The sequence below is a fragment of the Haliotis rubra genome, unplaced genomic scaffold, assembly GCF_003918875.1.
Source record: "Haliotis rubra isolate DU_JTF1 unplaced genomic scaffold, ASM391887v1 Scf638, whole genome shotgun sequence".
Lineage (NCBI taxonomy): Eukaryota > Metazoa > Mollusca > Gastropoda > Lepetellida > Haliotidae > Haliotis > Haliotis rubra.
In genome coordinates, this window is record NW_025767344.1 from 401,098 (window position 1) to 422,072 (window position 20,975).

The 20,975-nt window shown below is 39.7% G+C and overlaps 1 protein-coding gene across 7 annotated transcripts in view; it reads right to left on the bottom strand.

Annotated features, from left to right (window-relative positions):
- LOC124256750 (holocytochrome c-type synthase-like) overlaps positions 1 to 20,908 on the bottom strand; it is a 36,024-nt gene extending 15,116 nt beyond the window's left edge. The window contains exons 1-6 of one of the 7 annotated variants that reach the window (XM_046690709.1): positions 20,823 to 20,908; positions 16,072 to 16,396; positions 14,604 to 14,754; positions 13,883 to 14,003; positions 12,772 to 12,855; positions 10,851 to 10,898 (exon numbers count right to left, since the gene is read on the bottom strand). In XM_046690709.1, the coding sequence (XP_046546665.1) occupies positions 10,851 to 10,898; positions 12,772 to 12,855; positions 13,883 to 14,003; positions 14,604 to 14,754; positions 16,072 to 16,269 (602 nt within the window). In that variant the 5' untranslated portion in view covers positions 16,270 to 16,396; positions 20,823 to 20,908. Of the gene's footprint in view, positions 1 to 10,850; positions 10,899 to 12,771; positions 12,856 to 13,882; positions 14,004 to 14,603; positions 14,755 to 16,071; positions 16,397 to 20,779 lie in introns of all 7 variants that reach the window. The other 6 variants (XM_046690712.1, XM_046690708.1, XM_046690710.1 and 3 more) reach the window with 6 other exon arrangements.
- Positions 20,909 to 20,975: the final 67 nt, after the last annotated feature.

Consider the following 20,975-nt stretch of genomic DNA (forward strand, 5'->3'; position numbering starts at 1 on the left):
TCGACATCGTAAACACAAAAGTAAACCAAAACGTCCACACGTTTTTGTGTCTGCACTCACTGACATCGTGTACGGGTACAGCAGTGAAATGTCATCAACCGGCCGTTTCGGCTGTCTCTCATGGTAGCATCTGGAACTGCTCATTTGTGACGTCATTCGGACTTTACGTCACAATATGATTTGAATGATGTCATCACAGCTGACGACGTAACAATACAATGGTGTGAGCGATGTTTGTATGTATTAATACGCATAGAATTTCCGGGAATCGAATACCATTTGATCATGCTTTTCAACCAATCAGACTAAAGAACACAGTGACTTTTGGTTTACAATATCCGGTAAGGGTGTTACATTCCTTCTGACATAAGGATAATGATACATAAAAGAGCACAGCATTTCACAATCATGATGCGCTCTGTGCACCAGCAATAGTTGTAAGATGATTCTGCTACTTCTCGTATAACTTGAAAATATTATAATTGTGGAACATGTTCTGAGAGGTGCAAAATCATAAAAGTAATAATGACAACACTGTCTGGCAATTCCTGCCATATTCTGTAAATAACTGTATCACTCAACCCTTGCTCCCACAGCTTGTGTGAGGTCAGATCATATCTCAGCTGGGGATATGGCTTTCGTGATTACCCACAGGGGGACTGTCGTAAGTGGTGCACTAGGCTTTGATCAGCAAATGTGTCCTGACTGATTCAGTTCACACCTTGTGCTTAAAGTAATATTTTCTTTGACTAAACTGTTTTGTGTTACAGTTTTTTAAATTACAAAATATTTGGCTATGAAGTATTGGAATCCACTTCTGATGAAGAGCTTGTGTTCCTGTGATGTCAAAGTATAAGTAGCAATGCTGCAAAGAGCTGTCTGACTTCCTCCCTGATGTTACAAAGGAACACTTGTGAAACTTCACACTGGCATGAATCCTTAATCAAGAGAATCCATGTTTATTTAGGACATTGAAAAACTGGAAACATTGTGAAAGACTTTGTACTCATATTTCAATAATTTTATCAACATACACTTAGATATGAACTAATACAAAAATACCTCAGCATTAAAAAAACCTGAACCTGAAATTTCAGTGCTATAAAGGAATCTTAGTTAAATTCTCATTGAACACAAATAGTCACATTTAGCTCTACATATCCATGTTTCATAAACTCAGACACTACAGATGAATTTGAGTTTCACTTGACTGAAGGCATGTGAACATGAAGTTAAAACCAGGGGACCTCACTCCCTTATTTACCAGATTCTAATTTCAGTCTGCATACTGTATTGGTGAGCAATACTTACCAGCAATCACCAATGTGGCACTTACCTGACACACAGTCAAGAGTCAATCACCCTACTGCAGAAATAATGAATATTACATAGAATATGCTGTCAGTTATCAGCTAAAAGTGTTTCTTGAAATATCTGTATTGCCTCGAAAGGTTAACTTTGTGTCCTTCCTGAGGACTGAGAAGTCTGACTATACATGAGCAGACAATCTATATAATATTCTCATTAACAGATGATTCTGGATAGACTGAATTGGATAATTAACTAAACTAGCCTAGACCAAATTGTTATTGCAATTAAAAGAGATAGATAAAGCTATTATTGAGACACAACTCTTGGCATTGATCCATGCTGCTACCTAAACAGCTTTGTGATAATAAATAGTTGTGCTGCAGGTAGTGTCTGTACCTGATGATATACTGAAGCAGCACTGTTTGCATTTCTTTGAAGTCCACACTAATTATCTACTATTGTGCACCAGACTTCAAACAAACTGGCTAATTAATCACAGCTGAAGGTTCTAATCAAATCTCATATTTGAGAATAATTCAGACATTTGCCATGAAATCATGAAATAATGCTGGTTTATTGATATGTCAAACAGGTCAGTGGAAACTTGTTTTCCTGGTGTCTATATTCCCCAAATTTGAGTCATGTCCCACACTACTTGCAACCTTTCAGGATTGTAAATTTTCATTTCATGTTTGTGTATTCTAGCTGAACAAACTGATAGGGGTGAGGCTATTAACCGATACATCAACTATAAAACGATGATTGTAACAGAAGTTGATGTGACAAGGACATAAACCTACTGGGTATTGAGGTTACATGAAGTCCTACTGTAGAGCAGAATACCAAATATTTCATGTTTGAAACCATCCCTTAATTGAGAGTGCTTTGAAAATGTTGCTTTCATGTAATGTATAATTACACATAGGTACAAAGGTCTGCCATAGATGTTACAGTTAAAAATCAAACAAATTAAAAGTTTAGACTGGAACACGCATAGTCTTGACTAGTTAACAAGAAGTGTTCATTACACAGTTTTTGTAAGGGAAATTGACAAATAACCCTCCAAATGGAGTCCAAAGTTATATCTTTTAATTTCATCACATCCTGTTGCTTGCTAGCACCGTTAGAACTCAGAAAGTCATTTCTTGGCAACTGATATGGCACATCATTTCTTGGAATCAACAAAACGCCCACTGCAGGTGCAAAAGGTTGGAGAAATCATGATAAAATGCTCAACAAAATTACTTCTGCACTTAACATTCCATTTTGTATTTTAACTGTGTCTTATTAACTAGTTGGCAATTACCCCCAGTAAATGATACAAATTCCAAATAACAGACTTCGCCTCCAACTGGATGTGTCTGAACCTGACCCACATCACTGATACTTGTCACCACTGTCCATTGCTGCCAGTGTTGTAGTTGGCAACATTCATGTCTGTGACAACTTACAGGAAGCCAGATGATACCATTGATCTATGATGTGTGAGCAAGCCTGGTGGTGTAGGTGTACTGGGAGTGAGCCTGGTGGTGTTGGTGTACTGGGAGTGAGCCTGGTGGTGTAGGTGTACTGGGAGTGAGCCTGGTGGTGTAGGTGTACTGGGAATGAGCCTGGTGGTGTAGGTGTACTGGGAATGTGCCTGGTGGTGTAGGTGTACTGGGAGTGAGCCTGGTGGTGTAGGTGTACTGGGAGTGAGCCTGGTGGTGTAGGTGTACTGGGAGTGAGCCTGGTGGTGTAGGTGTACTGGGAGTGAGCCTGGTGGGTGCCTGGTGGGTGTACTGGGAATGTGCCTGGTGGTGTAGGTGTACTGGGAGTGAGCCTGGTGGTGTGGTGTACTGGGAGTGAGCCTGGTGGTGTAGGTGTACTGGGAATGTGCCTGGTGGTGTAGGTGTACTGGGAGTGAGCCTGGTGGTGTAGGTGTACTGGGAACTGAGCCTGGTGGTGTAGGTTCACTGGGAGTGAGCCTGGTGGGTGTGGGGTGTGCCTGGGAGTGAGCCTGGTGGTGTAGGTGTACTGGGAGTGAGCCTGGTGGTGTAGGTGTACTGGGAATGTGCCTGGTGGTGTAGGTGTACTGGGAATGTGCCTGGTGGTGTAGGTGTACTGGGAGTGAGCCTGGTGGTGTAGGTGTACTGGGAGTGAGCCTGGTGGTGTAGGTGTACTGGGAGTGAGCCTGGTGGTGGTGTAGGTGGTGAGCCTGGTGGTGTAGGTGACTGGGGAGCCTGGTGGTGTAGGGCTGGGAGTGAGCCTGGTGTGGTACTGGGGAGTGGTATGGTGTTGGGTGTGGTGGTGTAAGTACTGAGGTGCCTGGTGGTGTAGGTGTACTGGGAGTGAGCCTGGTGGTGTAGGTGTACTGGGAGTGAGCCTGGTGGTGTAGGCGTACTGGGAGTGAGCCTTGTGGTGTAGGTGTTCTGGGAGTGAGCCTGGTGGTGTAGGTGTACTGGCAAGGTCATACCTTGCCATATGCGATGAACATACCACATCACTACTGCAATCCAATTTCCATTATTCATGCAGCTACGGAAGGACCAGTGAGCAATATTTAGAAACAGCATTGTAAGTTTTTGGAGTGTAAATTGAGCGGGCATTTCACACTGTTGTCAGTGCTAATCGATTAGAATATATTCCCATGGGGTCACAGGAACCTACTTCCATTTTATTAATCGATTGCTGAAACATACATGCAGTGCAACATGAAATCGTAACATGATAAAATTACAATCACGGCTTGACATTTAAACACTATCATTCTGACATAAAGTTTGCATTTAATAAGATTTTGCTATAAAATTTGTCAGCAAACGAGAAGTGACAGATCTCATAAAGTGCAGTCCCCGTAGGCAAGAGAGGCGCAACGCTAAGGGCAGCATTTGCTTCACAGAGAGCTCCTGTTGCACAATGGCTTTATACCGACACTAAATTCTTCCACCAAACCATATTAGCTGGATTCAGAAGGTTGCTGATCGGCCCCCAGGGGTAATCATCGGAAAAAAATCTGTAGCATTGTTAGTTTAACTTGCGCAGAAGGTGTGAATGTAGGTTCTTATCGTCTTCTGCAGCCACAGGATACTCCACAGGGACCACGACACTAAACTGTCACAGCTATTTGAATCAATTACAAGCTCTTTCTCTACTAGCTCACAGGATTAGCCGACGCGGACATGAATGATAGAACTTGCTCTGATGATAACTGAAGGAGAGGACTGGGGCCACCGACTACTTGCATTAATTTTTAATTTCCTCAGAGGGATTTGATATGGCTGCAACGAAATTCTCTTATTTACACACGGCTACAGCGATTATTGGATGAATTACAGCTCATTCATAAGAAACTGGGGAAAGGCTTTGTCCTTAGTGAGTTCAATGACAACCTACTAGCCGAGCGTTTGTCTCTACCTCTTCCTATAGCCACCACCACTGCACTTACCCAACCACATACTCTCATCCACTCCCTTCATGTAGACTGTAAGGCAATCATGAAAAAAACCCAGTTACTTGGAACAGTTATCTGCTACTTTTCTTTCTGAAAGCCTTTACATTACTGTGGTAGTATATCCACACATCACGATTAGGAGCAAATCAGGAGGGGCCATTTTAATTTTTCAAAGTCAGGACACTAGAATCACTTGTTTCAACATAGCCATTGCTTTGGATTTAACCCAAGCTAAACCTGAATATTCAAACAAGTTTCAACTGACCCACATTCACTGTTTGTTATCTACTGTTTATTATTTCCAGTAATGAGTGCTGTCAGTTTCCCTGAAGCTACCTGCATCTGCAGGAGATGCAGAGCCATTTGTAACTAACCACCTTGCATCAATTCCCCATACCTATTTGCTATCTCATATATTACAAGTAGCAGATTCTTTGGTGTCAACGTTCATACTTGGTACTATTAACATCTCATGTGATACCTTTGAGCTGATTGAGATCAACATAAACTTGTCATTTCTCAGATAATGGTCTTGCATACAAATAATGTCAAATTACTGGATTGCTTGTATCAATTCCTTCTCCAGAGATCTTGTTCAAGAAAGTCAGACAGATTAACCCGGCAACAATCCCTCCTCTGGATCATTAGGCCTCAACAATGAAAACAATGGTGGACTATTTGTAGATGCATTAAAGAAATATCGTTCACAGGCAATCTTGACTCCTTTAATGAATTCAATGATTTTCTTCGAAAAAAACACAAACATTTCTGTACTTGTCACTAAAATGCTCCAAAGGCAGAGACGCAGCTTGGCAAGATGATATACTCAGAGTTCCAGTGTCTACATGCTTAATATGTATAGCCTTTTCAGACTGCATACCTGACTGTCTTTGCAGATCTCTGTTGACAGATCAAATGCAGCACCACGATCACATGTTTAAAGTTTACAAGATATGTGACGTGATTGAGGTATCCATAAGGCCAAATATATATGTTAACTTCCATCCATTTTCATAAATACATCATACATTGGACCTAAGAGAGTACAAATATGTTAAAGGTGAGAATTTATGGATGTCAACTTCTTGATTTAGAGGAATATGACATTTCGGAGTATATTCTTACTCCTTCACCATTTTCTCCTGATGTTGTGTCCCTCAAAATAAAGAAGTTGGCATCCAAAATTTGTGTATAACTTCTAAATACCGTTCAAAGACTCTACAAACATATTGAATACCAAAAGAAAGTTGTTGATGCAGTGAGTGAATGATTATCTGTAGCTCAATACAGCCATACACACATTAGCATGATCTTTAACATCAATGAAAGTGTTTGAATACTGCAGTTAAATTAAGCAGAGTGATGAGTTTGTGGGCACTAAGTTCTGGTCTGTGAAGGGGACCAGAGAGTCATGATGGAGTGGAAACAGGACTGAAGACTTGTCGAGAAATGATCGCAGTTTGATAATCAGCTGACTGACTTCGAGAGAGGAGTTCAGGAGTTTGGAGGACACAGACAATACAGAAATGAACCAAAACACCTCTCCCCATGAATCCAAGACTTAGGTCAACACAGGAACCGAAACCTCAGCAAATGAGAATGAAAACATTCTTGCTGTTTATGTATGTTCATGGCTAAATATATGTTTAGTAAATTGGTCACAAAATGTCACAATGGACTCTTAACAATGTCCTAAGCACTGAATCGGGTCCCATAAAGTTCAGATATTGGCAACATTGATTGCGGAGAATGCATTCCATATGAACTATGTAAAACAAGAAGATATGCATGGTAATGCCATAAGGCGATAAGGCTTCACATAAATGCCCTGATGTTATCCTGTCAGAGAGGATATTCATACGCTCTTGCCATGTTTTCCTCATTCAGTGAATGAGAAAATATTCAAATTTGCTCATTCACGAGATGGGATCAACATGGTATTTTGCAAGACACTATGAATATTCTATTTATTGCATCCCTCATTTCAGTAATATTTGATGGAAAACTATTGATTTTGTTCTAATTTATCCCCAAACAGACTGCTTGTTGTTCACAGCAAAGATATTGTTTGATATCCTCCATTGCAGTGAGTGAGTGAGTGAGTTAAACCACAGACAGACCATACTGACATATAAGGCTACTTCACATATCACAGGGATTTACCTTGAGTCCTGTATTTGAGGGTCCCTGGGACTCATACTCTTAATTTTCAGGGGTCCTGGACAACACAATGGGGGTCCCAGACACTTAGATATTATTATCAATACTGATATTGTATTGTGAATCATGATCAGCACATAATTGTTACAGTAAGTAAATTGCAAATAATAGCATAACCCAGCTAGTAGCTAGTAGCAACCTCAGTAGCAACCTCAGTAGCAACCTCAGTGACAATCATTAACTTATTTGAAATTTTTAAATCCCTGCAAAAAGCATCTTGGACTTTTTCTGCATCCCTGTGGATGTGCTAATAAATCCATTGTCAATTTTGAAGAGCATGAAGGTGGGACATACCAGGAATTCACAAATCCTGTAAATCCCTGCATATCAGCATATGCTCATCTTGACCTTTGACTTACAGTCATTAAAACATATTCAAAGTATGGACACATTCTAACAAAGGGCCATAATAAGTGCAATGGGAAATGTATGAATGAGTGAGTGAGTGAGTGAGTGGGTAAGGTTTCATACCACTTTTAGCAACATTCCAGCAATATGATGGCAAGGGACACCAGAAATGGATTCCCACATTGTACCCATGAGTGAAGGTACATGTCATCGTGGACCAAAAGAATTCCCAAAGTCCATGTGGAATGAGTACATGTTAGGAAGAAGTGTGATATAATCACTTGCCATAAATGCCTAGTGAGTGAGTGAGTTGTTGTAAGCCGATTTTAGCAATATTCCATATTACCTTTAGGGTACCCCACCGCCCCGTGATAAATGCCTAAAAGGACACCTTCAAATGTGATGAGACCGACTCTGTGGTGTAGTGGTTAGAGCGTCCGCCCGGAGAGTGGAAGGTTGCGATTCGATCCCCGACTGTATCATACCAAAAGACGTTAAAATATGGTACTTGTTGGTCCCTGCCTGGGGCTCAGCATTAATGGGTACAATAAGGACTGGTCGGCTCGGAGTCAGTATAATGTGTCTGAGTGGGGTATTCATGCTTCACTGCGGCATGGTATCTCAGTGGGCTGGTACTATAAAACCAGCTTAAGTCTGGGCTAGTACAAGCAGCCGCACATACACATACACACGCATGCATGTCATCATATGAGCGAAATATCCTCAAGCACGACGTAAAACCCAATTTCACCTCACCTCACCTTCAAATGTGATGAAGTGATGGTATGCCTTACTGACAAACATGTATACATAAACTTCCACCCCTGTCCAGCTGAGCATGCCCCAGATACCGACAATGATATAACCACTTCAAACATCATGAATGCTGACCATGACCCTTTGACTAATCATGACCAAAACATTTCTTCATAAATAGAATTCTCTTTCTTTTGGAGAAAATACAGGTGAAATGTAAAATGCATTATTTCTTTCTGTGAAAATAAACCACAAATCTGTCGGAGTCTTTTGAGACCATTTACTTTGACCTTTTCTTGACGTCCTTAAAGAATGCCTCAGGGCCAGAAAGAGTGAGTGAGTGAGTTTAGTTTTATGCAGCTTTTAGCAAGATTTCAGCAATATCACGGCTTGGCAAACCAGAAATGGGCATCACACATTGTACCCATGTGGGGAATCGAACCCAGGCCTTTGGCATGACGAGCGAACTCTTTAACCACTAGGCTACCCTACCGCCCCAGGCGCCAAAAGATGTCAGCGAGTGAATAATCTCACTGGCAAAAACATGAACCTTTATTGTATGGGTATTGTATACGACCATCCATTATTCTTCGTCTTTCACTATGATATCCTTGTCTCAGGATATTAACTGTACTGGGAACATTTTCTAAGCAATTAACCTTCTGTAAACTCTGGACCATATTGTAATATTGATCGAGCCTTTAACGCCCCCAAATGCAAACCTCATCATGTCTCCACAGTGCCAATTATAGAGGCCACACAGGGGTCATAAATCACTGACATTTACTAATATACTTACCTGACATCACTGAGAAGTCAAAATAAGTCAGGTGCAAGTCAGACCATGACCATGACACACCATGAAATATTTCAGGATGAAACAGGACAAATCTCTAGAAGCATGACTGAGGTGTGGGACAGGTCGGCATCCATAATGATGTCCGACCCATATGTCACCACGTCATCATGAAGGGAATGGACTCCTACACCATGACATAGAAGGACCAGGGCCTCACACAAAATGGCACGTACAACAAATTTAACGAGTTCAAAACTGACAGTCTTAGTTTCAGTTAATCAAACTTCTGTGACAATTACATCCATCTAACAATCAACTTCAGACGTTTTTGTGCACGTTGTTTTTACCTCATACTCAGCAATATTTCAACCAAATCACCACAACAGTGAGTCTAACTGTGAGATCCTGTTTGCCTGGTTTCACAAAGCTATCGTAGCGCTACTACTGTCATACAACCTGTACTGTAACAGTAACAGACTTATGACAGTAGCGTTACAATAGCTTTGTGAAAGAGGGCCCTGTTACTCGCCTCTTGTGACAAGCCTGGGTTGCTGAAGGCAACTTCTCACCCGAATCTTCCTCGTACATAAGCACTTGACACTACATCAAACATATCAATAAATATGTGAAGGACACCTAACGAACAACTAACAGTGTTTTTATAAGATAGCAACTGACCTGTTTTCTTAAACAATAATCATGTTATAGAGTGTTGCAGAGTCATTGGTTATACTGACACGCAATTACTTGTAATGTGAAATAGTGAGTGAGTGGATGAGTTTAGTTTTACGCTACACACAGCAATATTCCAGTTGTATGGCGGCATTCTGTAAAACCAATAATCAACAGCATGAGAATCGATCTACGCAATTGGGATACTATGACATGTGTCAACCAAGCCAGTGAGCCTGACCACCCGATCCTGTTAGTCGCCTCTTACAACAAACATGGGTTACTGAAGATCAATTCTAACCTGCATCTTCACAGGTGCATGAATAGGAAATAATTATCACTTATCAAACCATCAAATCAATGATAGCAGCTCTCGTACGGGAGTCGTTACTCTTTGCCTCTACTTTCCATGACAAGTATGTTGAATGGACCGACAATTGTGTCCATTTTTTTCAAAAAGAAAGCACTACTTAGACTTTAAAAGAATGACAAATCAGACAGAAATAAGAATGAAAAGACCAAAAATATAACATCCTCCCAATAACAATGGCAGACAAGCCCTGCCAATGCTATTTGCAGCCAAACAGGAAACAATTGTCTGTTTCCTCAGTGTAACCTTATACCTTTTTAGATAACTTAAACACAATAATTGCTTCATTAGCCAAGTTTTCATTGAAAAAATAGAAAATTGAGCTTGGTGACCTAATAGTGTCCAAACTATTCAGGGCAAGATCTGCGACCTACATTCGTTGCAAGCTGAAACTGCTATTGATTTCCACTTTGTGATATATCTCTATTAATAGTTGCTTTGTGATAACAGAACTTGTATGATTTATGTAGTCGTCCTCAACTTAAAATCTAGCATTGTTTCCAAAGACATAATCAATCATGACTTGATTACCTTCCAATAAAAGTAAAAGGCTATATGGTAGCAGACTGTCAGGATTTGTTTTTGCTTTTTCATGTTCCTTGTACCAAAATGTGTATTCTTATCTATACAGAATGCTTTCACTTCAAATTGCAAGAATCCATTGTTCATCTGCTAAGGTTCAACAAGACATGTATACCAGAGGTTTATCTAGGATAATATTGAAGAACCCTTGTCCAACTCACTGGGCAGAAAAGTTATTTTTCTAAAGATTAATTTATTAAATTTCTTATTGAATTAAAAGCCCCTTATAAGCATTAAAGCATTTTCCTTCATATTGGTCATGTTTTCAATGAAACTCAAATCACCTCAACAAAGCCCAGCATTTGTTATAACAAAACAAGAATGTGGAAACATTTCATTCCAATTATATATTTTTTACTAACATTTGCTGCAGTATTGTGGCTGAAGACCAAACAGACCTAGATGAATCCCTGCAATCCAGAGAACAGAAGGTCAGTGTAGTGGATATTCCCTCAGCTGATGGTGTCATGTCTGCCAGGAGTGTTATATTGTTACCCTGATCAGCTCTTTGTTACCACATCCAGTCCCATCACTCTACTTTCACTGTACTTAACTGGCTTCTCTCTTCACTGCTAAACCCTCACTGTTGTAGAATTACTATGCTGTGTTTATGTACCAGATCAAAACGATTACTTAGTATACACACTGTAAATAGGCAACATGTTCACATGAGTGAGTGAGTTAGTGAGTGAGTATGGTTTTACACGGCTTTTAGCAATATTCCAGCAATATCACGACAGGGGACACCAGGAATGGGCTTCACACATTGTACCCATGTGGGGAATGGAATCATGGTCTTCGGCATGCCGAGCAAATGCTGTAACCTCTAGGCTACCCCACCGCCCCATGTGGGGAATCAAAACCCTATCTTCGAAACCCGGTGCACGCCGAGCTTTAATGCTTTAACCTCTAGGCCACCCTGTCTTGACGCGTCAGCGAATGCTTTAAACCGAACCAAGTTCACATAGAAAGATCTTACAAACATTAACAGTTGTTATCCATAAAAGTTTCATATCCTCACATGAAAGGTTGGTGTGCAATCTACAAATACAAAGTTTTTGTCTGAAAATGGGGTTGTATGTGTTTAACACTATCCTCAGAGAATAGAGCGGAACTGTTATCTTTGATCTTTCAAAATGAACCATTCATTCACAGATCAAATGTTTTTCAAACAGCATGCCATCCAGCTATACATAACTGACAAGGTGCCAACTTCATTTCACACATTAGTTTACGTGCAGTCAAAAGGAAACTGCTCTCACTCTCTATATAAATTAAGTGTTCCCTTGACAAGGTTATGGAATTGAAAACATGCAAACACAGTAAATGATTCACCAAAAATAAATAAAATATGCATGCTGATTTGCATTTTGTGTGGAGTGATTGTTAACATGTCCTATGTTTTCCACTCTGCAGTTAAAGGCAAATGGTAATGCCAGAAAACAGCTTCACCCTTGTAGCTTTGTATAAACACAATCACCATTGATGAACTGGCATATTACTGGAGGAAGCTGAAGGCAACTGGGTGGTGGGGTAGCCTAGTGGTTAATGCATTCGCTTGTCAATTCCCCACATGGGTACAATGTGTGAAGTCCATTTCTGGTGTCCCCTGCTGTGATATTGCTGGAATATTGCTACAAGCACTGTAAAACGTAACTCACTCACTGAAGGCAATTGTTCAAGTGGTATTTGATAATCCCATTCAGCGCAGCACATGCTGAGTGTATAATGTGTATGTAATGTTATATATTTGCACGCTGCAGCTACTGACAGCGTGACTATTACCTGAAGAGTTATTCACCACACCTAAGCCAATCAGATGTCTCTGTCTGTTAACACTTTTATAGCCAAAACCTTACATTGGCATTTACAAGTATGTTCTCAATCAAACAAATGACCTGATGACAGAATAAGAATATACTCTGAAATGTCACATTAGGAACCATCACAATTTCCTTAAGGAGCTTACATAAATACGGAAGACTAGTCCGATTCAAGTGTCAGTCTGTTCACACATGAGTGAATTCATACTTTTACTTGTCAAATATTTTTAAAGTAGAATATTTGCAGAGCGTCATCAAAAGTTTCAAGACAAATATATACACCAAAAAATGGGGATCAGTATTTAAACCCCCGAAATGGTCAACCAAACAGAAAACTGGATTCATTCGAGAAAAATAAATCCTGAGACATGTATATTGCAAACAATCATTGAAGAATTCTGAGATCAAATGTAAACTAGAAAAAAAAACAATTGAAAAATAGGTAGTTGTAACAACTCACCCAAACCAGCCTCGAATCCTTGCTCTTGGGGAAAACTCTTTTGCTTTCCCACCAAACCTTTTCAACTTGGGACAGTCACATTGCCTGAAAAAAAACCCCACAAACTCACTTGATCATAAAACAAAATTTTCTGAACATTGATAGCAAGTTTGCAATGCAAGGGAGACAACTCTTGGTTACAACTCTACAGTAAAAGTTCCTCACATATATTATTAGTTCTTACCCTTATCTTTATTATAATTGTCTTAACCCAGTGACGACCAATGCTGATCTCCCGGGTAGATTCTTGGTTACAATAGGTCCCAAGCAACCAATGCTGATCTCCCGGGGTGATTCTTGGTTACAATAGGTCCCTAGCAACCACATGCTGATCTCCCAGGGTGATTCTCAGTCAAAATATGTTCTCAGCAACCAATGCTGATCTCCCGAGGTGATTTTTGGTTACAACAGGTTCCAAGCAGCCAATGCTGATCTCCCAAGGTGAATCTCAGTAAAAATAGGTCCTCAGCAACCAATGCTGACCTCCAGGGTGATTCTTGGTTACAACAGGTTCCAAGCAGCCAATGCTGATCTCCCAAGGTGAATCTCAGTAAAAATAGGTCCTCAGCAACCAATGCTGACCTCCAGGGTGATTCTTGGTTACAACAGGTTCCAAGCAACCAATGCTGACCTCCAGGATGATTCTTGGTTACAACAGGTTCCAAGCAACCAATGCTGACCTCCAGGGTGATTCTTGGTTACAACAGGTCCCAAACAACCAAAGCTTACCTCCCAGGGTTATTTTCAGTTAAAATAGGTCCCCAGCAACTTATGCTGATCTCCCACGGTGATTCTTGGTTACAATAGGTCCCCAACAACCAATGGTGATCTCCTGGAGTGATTCTCAGTTAAAATAGGTTCACAGCAATCTATGCTTATCTCCTGAATTTGCAGAAACATACAAACCGAGCCAAGAAGACTACTTCATCTATTAACAAGCCAAAACAGAAGCCTACCCACATTATCGGAATCCTGGGAAATGTTTTCAGGAAACATCCAAACAAACCTAAAACCTTGACACATAAAGGTGTAGGATGTATGAGTGGTGTGGAAGGAATGACTCCCTACTGACCTGGCATGCAAGGCTTCCCACTTGAGCACTTCTTCCCAGGCTTGTTCATTGTTAGCATTGTGGATGCTGATGATGTGTTGCATGTCTTCTGGCTTCATGTCATCATCCTTCCATCGCCATCCTGCACACACAAAGAATCAAACATTGCCAGCATTCAAACAGGCAAATATTGAAACATTGCAATCTTGCAGACAGAGAAATTTTCAAACATCCTGCAAACACACAATAAATCAAAATATTGCCATCCTGAAAACAAATAAGTTTCACGGTGGGGGCACCAGAAATGGGCTTCACACACTGTACCCATGTGAGGAATTGAACCTGGGTCTTTGGCATGATGGCGACGCTTTAACCACTAGGCTACCCCACAGCCCTTGAGACAACAAAGACCACATAAAGCATCAAAAGTAAAACATCACTATCACAGGGACTATAATGGTAGGTATTTTAATATTGGCTGATACTGTGCACTATTTTCAGAAGCAGGATTTCCATGACTGTTACAGAAGCTGACATGAGATTTCATGTTGACTGGGATTTACATCATCAATATGCATTTTAAAAATTTTCAACCTGACACAGGGATAGTCAAACCTCAAATTTTACCAGTTTCAGTCAATATCTGAGAATGGAAGACTGATTCAAGAAGTAGATATTGTGGCATCTATACCACCATACACATCTACCCCAAAAGCAATCATTTGACCACAAATCTGCTCACCCTTTCTAAGCATAGCATTCCAAAACATCTGTTGAGAAGGGTAGACCCAGTTTTCATTTTCTGAACCCCCCTTTGGTATTTTTGATGTTACACGGCTTGTTGGCAGAGGAAAGGGCTGGTCTGGGGCTGGCCTCTGGTTTGGGGGAGGCATCTGCAACAAGAATGCTCTTCTGTTGTAAATAATGTCATTAATTAGCAAGTTAGTCTTTCCTGGCAGTCAGCTAGATAAGAACAATTTACAATCTTCAATCACTCCTACAATGCAGTCATGGTATACTGAAGGACTATTCCTTGTGTACTTGAGAGAAGCAGCAATACAACGATACAGTATTGTATCTCAATACAAGGCCCATGACACAATATATCAGTATAAACCCCTGTATTGCAAGACATTACATTACAAGTGATATTGGTCTAAAACACTTGAACAGTAACAGAAACTGTTCAACAACCAGGTTATGCAAATTCTCTATTAGTTGCCATTCACATTGTAATAAGCTTATGATTCTTCACTAAAATAATCCCATCTAAAATCTGTAAAGTTTATAAATAAATTATTCAACTGATGAAATAGAGTACAAAATCAGGATATGAACCATGTCAAACCCATAGTATTATGACATATATCATATTGTAACTCACCACACCTCTAGTGTATTTTGAATCCAGGTATGTCATTGTTTATTGTTGAAAAATATATTAGTAAATTAATCATTCACTACATTATCATGGTTTAGATTGACAATGAGAAGGAAAGAACTTCAATTTTAAACATTTAACAAAGGTTCGGCCAAGCACACAACTAAACTAAATAACTGCAGGTCTACATATGTAATTAATTGTATTAGAAATCAACAAATCTATACATTGCTATACTTTGAATCAACATGTCAATACTACATGTCAATGATAGAATGGCTTATGCAACAACAGCAGAAAAATAATTTATTTGAAGAAACAGAGATAATAAACATCTTGCTTAACTACTGAATTCACAGAACATAAAGAATTTTCTGGGTTTCATCAGCTTTTTATTGTTTGGTACAACGTTTCAGGGTTTGTTCTTGCCCCATTATCAGGTAGAACTGAGTCAGCCTGATGATGGGGCCAGAACAAGCCCTGAGACAAACAATAAAAAGAAGATGAAACCCAGAAAATTCTTAATGTTCATCAAATAGCATCTTCTAAAATGCCAATTAAACATCTACTGAATTCACAGTTTTCATATGGAGAAATGATATTTAAAATGTTAAATTATTTTATAAAACATAACAGAAGATTATTTATAGATCTAACTACTACAAAATGTATTATTTAGACTATTAATTTTTAAAAAAGTATTTTACTTTATACTTATCCTTACTCATACAACTTGCTTCTCTCTCCTTTAGCCGAAACATGGTGGCTAATTTTCATCCACTCAATATATCACAAAATTGAAGTATTCTTTACACCAGGTAGTAATTACCATATTATCAAGGTTAATTTTCCCCTCTTGTGATGCCTGGTGCATTGGGCATTCACTTGGGTAGTTGGAGGGTGCTGCTGACATGGCAGAATTCACATCCTTAGCTGACTGCTTCTGATGCATGGGGCATTCACTAGGAGGGCCAGTCTGGGTACCAGCAACTGTAGGAGTGGCAGGTGTAGAGTTCGAGGCACCCATGGCTTCGGAGTGGTAGGATGCTGAGGACTGGCAAAGGACCTTTTACGTTGCTTGATCAGACGACAGTGGCACCAGTTGTATTTCAGGAATTATTTTAATCACATGTTCAACCACCAATTTCCTATATCTGGAATAAAAGAATGGATTAATTTCACCCGGGGTATTGTGGCTCAAATGGTTCACATATGATATTTTATTGTATCGTCTATTTTCCTCATTTTCCCTCTTCATCAACTTTATAGAATTCAAAGAAGAATCTATTAATATGGTGAGTTTAATATGATTTTCAGCAAGGACAAGACTGATGACAGATGTTACCAATGACATGCTGACAATGCAAGACAACAACCAAGATAACAATCTGTGTAATTAACCATGAAGGCCAGCACAAGGCCTTTGTCCATCAGGTTTGGGGCAATCGACATTCACATTAAAATATATTAACCAAGGTCAGATTATATATATTTTTGGTTTACATATACTTCGAAAAAATCCTGTTTGATAGTTTTGAAATAGAGAAACATAGCAGGAAATATAAAAAAAAGCATATGCAAAGGATAGCATATGATTTGTTTTCAGCCAAAATGTTAATTGAATCTGAATAAGCATTGCTGAGGGTCTTAAGGGTCATTTTCAAAGCATCCAAACCATGAAGTGTGCAAATACACACACTTGTCCCTCTGTCACAATATTCTTGTTCATCTTTTAATTTTCACACTTTCAGTTGCAATTATTCTGCTCACAAAAATATTGAGAAAGTGGGATGACTGACTGAGTTTGGTTTTACGCCGCTTTTAGCAATATTCCAGCAACATCACGGCGGGAAAGTGGGATGAAATTGTTTGATGCTGAATACTTTGGCTGGAGGAAATGTCACTGTGCTGGTTATCTTTAAAGACTTTTAAGTGTTGATTAAAACATACTTATTCACAAGAAGTGAATGGGACTGGGGCACAGATTTTTCAAACTGAGACTGACATCTACCTGATACAAATTCCACAATTTCTAAATTCAACATATATACAAACAATAAAATATTGACAGAGAAAATGTGAAAAGAATTTGAAGGACGAGTGAAATGAATTGGATGAAGGGTTGTCTACACAAATGTTTGAGTGAGTGAGCCCCTCTTCCAACTCTGGAATAGTTAACTGATATAGTTTATTCAATAAAAACAAAAAAAATGAGAAAGACTAGAGCCTTTTCTCCTGTACAAACAATGAGAAAGACTAGAGCCTTTTCTCCTGTACAAACAATGAATGAGTACTTCATGGCAGTGTTTGCAGTGGCTTTTTATCTGACTGTCATATGGGCCAGTTGCAAATGAAAATCCCAATCAAAGCTAAAATGTACTGGTACATCATTGCTAATAATACAGACTTTGTTCGGCATCTCTTGCTGACCAGTCATATTTTAGTGATTTGCACAGGACATAGGGACTGTCAACCCTCAAATATTATTGGTCCCTGTTATCCGACCAGTCATTATCTGGTATATTGGTGAACAGAAACACTGCATGGGTAAAAATTGTAGAATTTGAGCTGTGAATGGGTAGCATGATCATAAAACAGTATCCATGTCTGAGGCGTCAGTAAGATCTAGGACTTTGTATGGCAGAAAGATGGAATGCAATCAAGAGCTAACCTTGACTTTGTGTGCCTCTTTGATCCTTAGCCTAAGTTATGTTGGAGTAGATAACCCCCAAACACTATCCTTAGCCATGGGATTCCCTTTTTGACCCCTTCACTAACCTTAGAGTTCGGCATTAAAGCAAGCACCAATTTATGCTCATTTAGGTTATGTACCCTTTTTATAAACCTATCTCCGATTTTGTCTGTAGTAAAGTAGGTTCCTTCCAGAATCAGGTAGACCTCTGCTGTGACTTTGCACTGATCATGTCTAAACCTAGGTTTTGAAGTACACGTTTTGAAACCCCATATCAGGTTAAATTTCGACCATTTCATAACCTAGGTTATGATTGATACAACTTTGTCTTGCTATCACTGATTGTAAAATATCACATTATTGAAAACTTCCATTATATAGTGGCGATAACTGGTTTGGAACCCACAACCCTTCACTCCCTAGCTTGGCGGTTTTATCCACTAGGCTACGAAGGATCGCTGTGAAGAATGAGATTGTTTGTCAGTATGAATCATGTGTCCCTCAAAAGACGTGAACTAGGGCGGTAGCATGTGCAGATGAATCATGCATCCCTGGCGATATGTACGAGGCAAGCAAGGTGTTGGCTACCAGTCACATCCCAGTTGACACCGGCTGTTCCATCATTTGCGGGCTGTTCCATCAAAGTTGTTCTGCTCAGTAGAGGTACACAAAACATTTGCACAAACTGAACATAATACATAATTGTGTTTTACATTCATGACAGTTCATAAGTCGGATAAAACACTCCTCTTCGGTTTTGGTAGCAAATATAAACCCTTGGAGTCAGGAAAATCCCTCCTCCAGAGTCATGTTTTATCCTTTACTTTCATCCTCAGGTGAAATTGTGACTTTGGGTTTACTTCTCCCATATTTCTTTAATTATGTTTTCCAAATTGGTACACTCTCCCTCGGTACGGTAATATTCAAGAATATACTCATGCATGTGGCTTAAGCAGGGATGCCTAAACCTCCTCATTCCATACTGAGAACCACATAATTTACAGGGTTCGCTCCCATTCTTACAAAATCAGTGCTAGGGCTGCAACGATTACACTATGTGGCGAATATGATACGTATTATGAATATTGTTTGAGGTGAGGTGAGGTGAAATTAGGTTTAACGTTGTGCTTGAGAATATTTCGCTCATATGAAGTCGTGCATGCGTGTGTATGTGTATGTGGGCTGCTTGTACTAGCCCAGACTGAAGCTGGTTTTATAGTGCTAGCCCACTGAGATACCATGCCGCAGTGACCGCCTCCATGGTGTAGTGGTTAGAGCGTCCGCCTGGAGAGCGGAAGGTCGCGGGTTCAATCCCCGACCGCGTCATACCAAAAGACGTTAAAATATGGTACTTGTTGGTCCCTGCCTGGCTCAGCATTAATGGGTACAAGGAAAGTACCGAGTCAGTATAATGTGTCTGAGTGGGGTATTCATGCTTCACTGCGCATGGTATCTCAGTGGGCTAGCACTATAAAACCAGCTCCAGTCTGGGCTGGTACAAGCGCTCACATACCATGCACACGCATGCGTCGTCATATGAGCAAAATATTCTCAAGGCGACAATAAACCCAATTTCACTTCACCTCACCATGCCGTGAAGCATGAATACCCCACTCAGACACATTATACTGACTCCGTGCCGACCAGTCCTTGTTGTACCCATTAATGCTGAGTATTGTAGTTAAGTGATTGATGTACAATATGGAGCGCCCATGTTGACAGTTTTGATTTGTGACAGCAATAACCAGTGATCTCCTGATGCTCAAATTTGGTATGCAATAGTTATAATCGAAAGTACCATGTGCAGTCTTGGCAAACTAACATGACTTGCACTACTGCAATGCTAGTACATGTTCCCTTCTTGCATATCTCACTTTGGAAAAGGACATAAGGGTTCAAGTAAAACATGCTCCGTTGAAAAATTTGTAAATATTCGTTAATATTTGGTTCTGGTGACCACGAATAACCATGAACTTTGAAGGGCTATGGTTCGATTCACTGAATATGCAAGTGAATCATTACAGCCTTAAAAATCACTGCTAAAATGATTCACTTACAGTCATTAATTCTCGTTATTACTTTATGTTAAATTGGATCCTTCGTTACCACTTGGAATTTTGTTGATCATGGACTAGATGAGTGCCAAATATGTCACTGTAATCACTCACAAGTGTCACAGAAGTCAGACAACTCCACTACGACACTTAACCTTTGTATGTATCTGCCACCAATTAATTGGTTCTAGGTAAATTGTACACAGAGTTTTGCAATGCTAAGATTCTCAAAAAAACTGGTTGCTTCTCTAAATGACGTGACCTTCTACAAAGAACTCGTGGTTGCAGCATATAGTTTTACATAAGTAACTCATTAGTCGAGCATTGCAACGCGTCTTCAGTCCTCCTCTAATCAAGTATGATACATATAGTTGGAATGTGAAAAGAGAGTATCAAGAGAAGTATTTATCTGGATGATTGCTTTTAGGTCCATTCAACAATGGACCTGGGACTGGTGTTGTTTACATCTTACTTATATATCAAGTGATCATTGCATCAAGGTGTCTATGTCAAGGGTAGACACTACAGTTGAAAATGTGTGTTATGGACATTGTTATTTTGGCAAACCATATTGTTATTGCTGAAAGGTCTACTTGAAATAACATTCCTGTGCATGTTGACATTTGTGCTGGAGATTGCATCTTTCACAAATTCGATGTCAACTAAATCATACCAAAAGTTTTCAAATCTAATCACCAGACTGGCCCAGTATGTACACGACAAGAAAAGGAGTATAATTGCTTTCACACTTTATGTAACACTTGTCAACTAAATTGAGAGTTAATCTTTACCTTAACGGTTAAGTTTTGTCAATGTCACGTCAAGCACACTCACATGTTCCGTCTGCTTATATTGGAGCTTCCTGTAACACCGCGCATGCGTATATAGGAACTGTTTCCCGAAGAACACCTTACACGCCAGGGGCTGGAACAATGAACTTCAAATGTTAATATGTTTATTATGCTAACCTTTGACAACTGTTGTTGT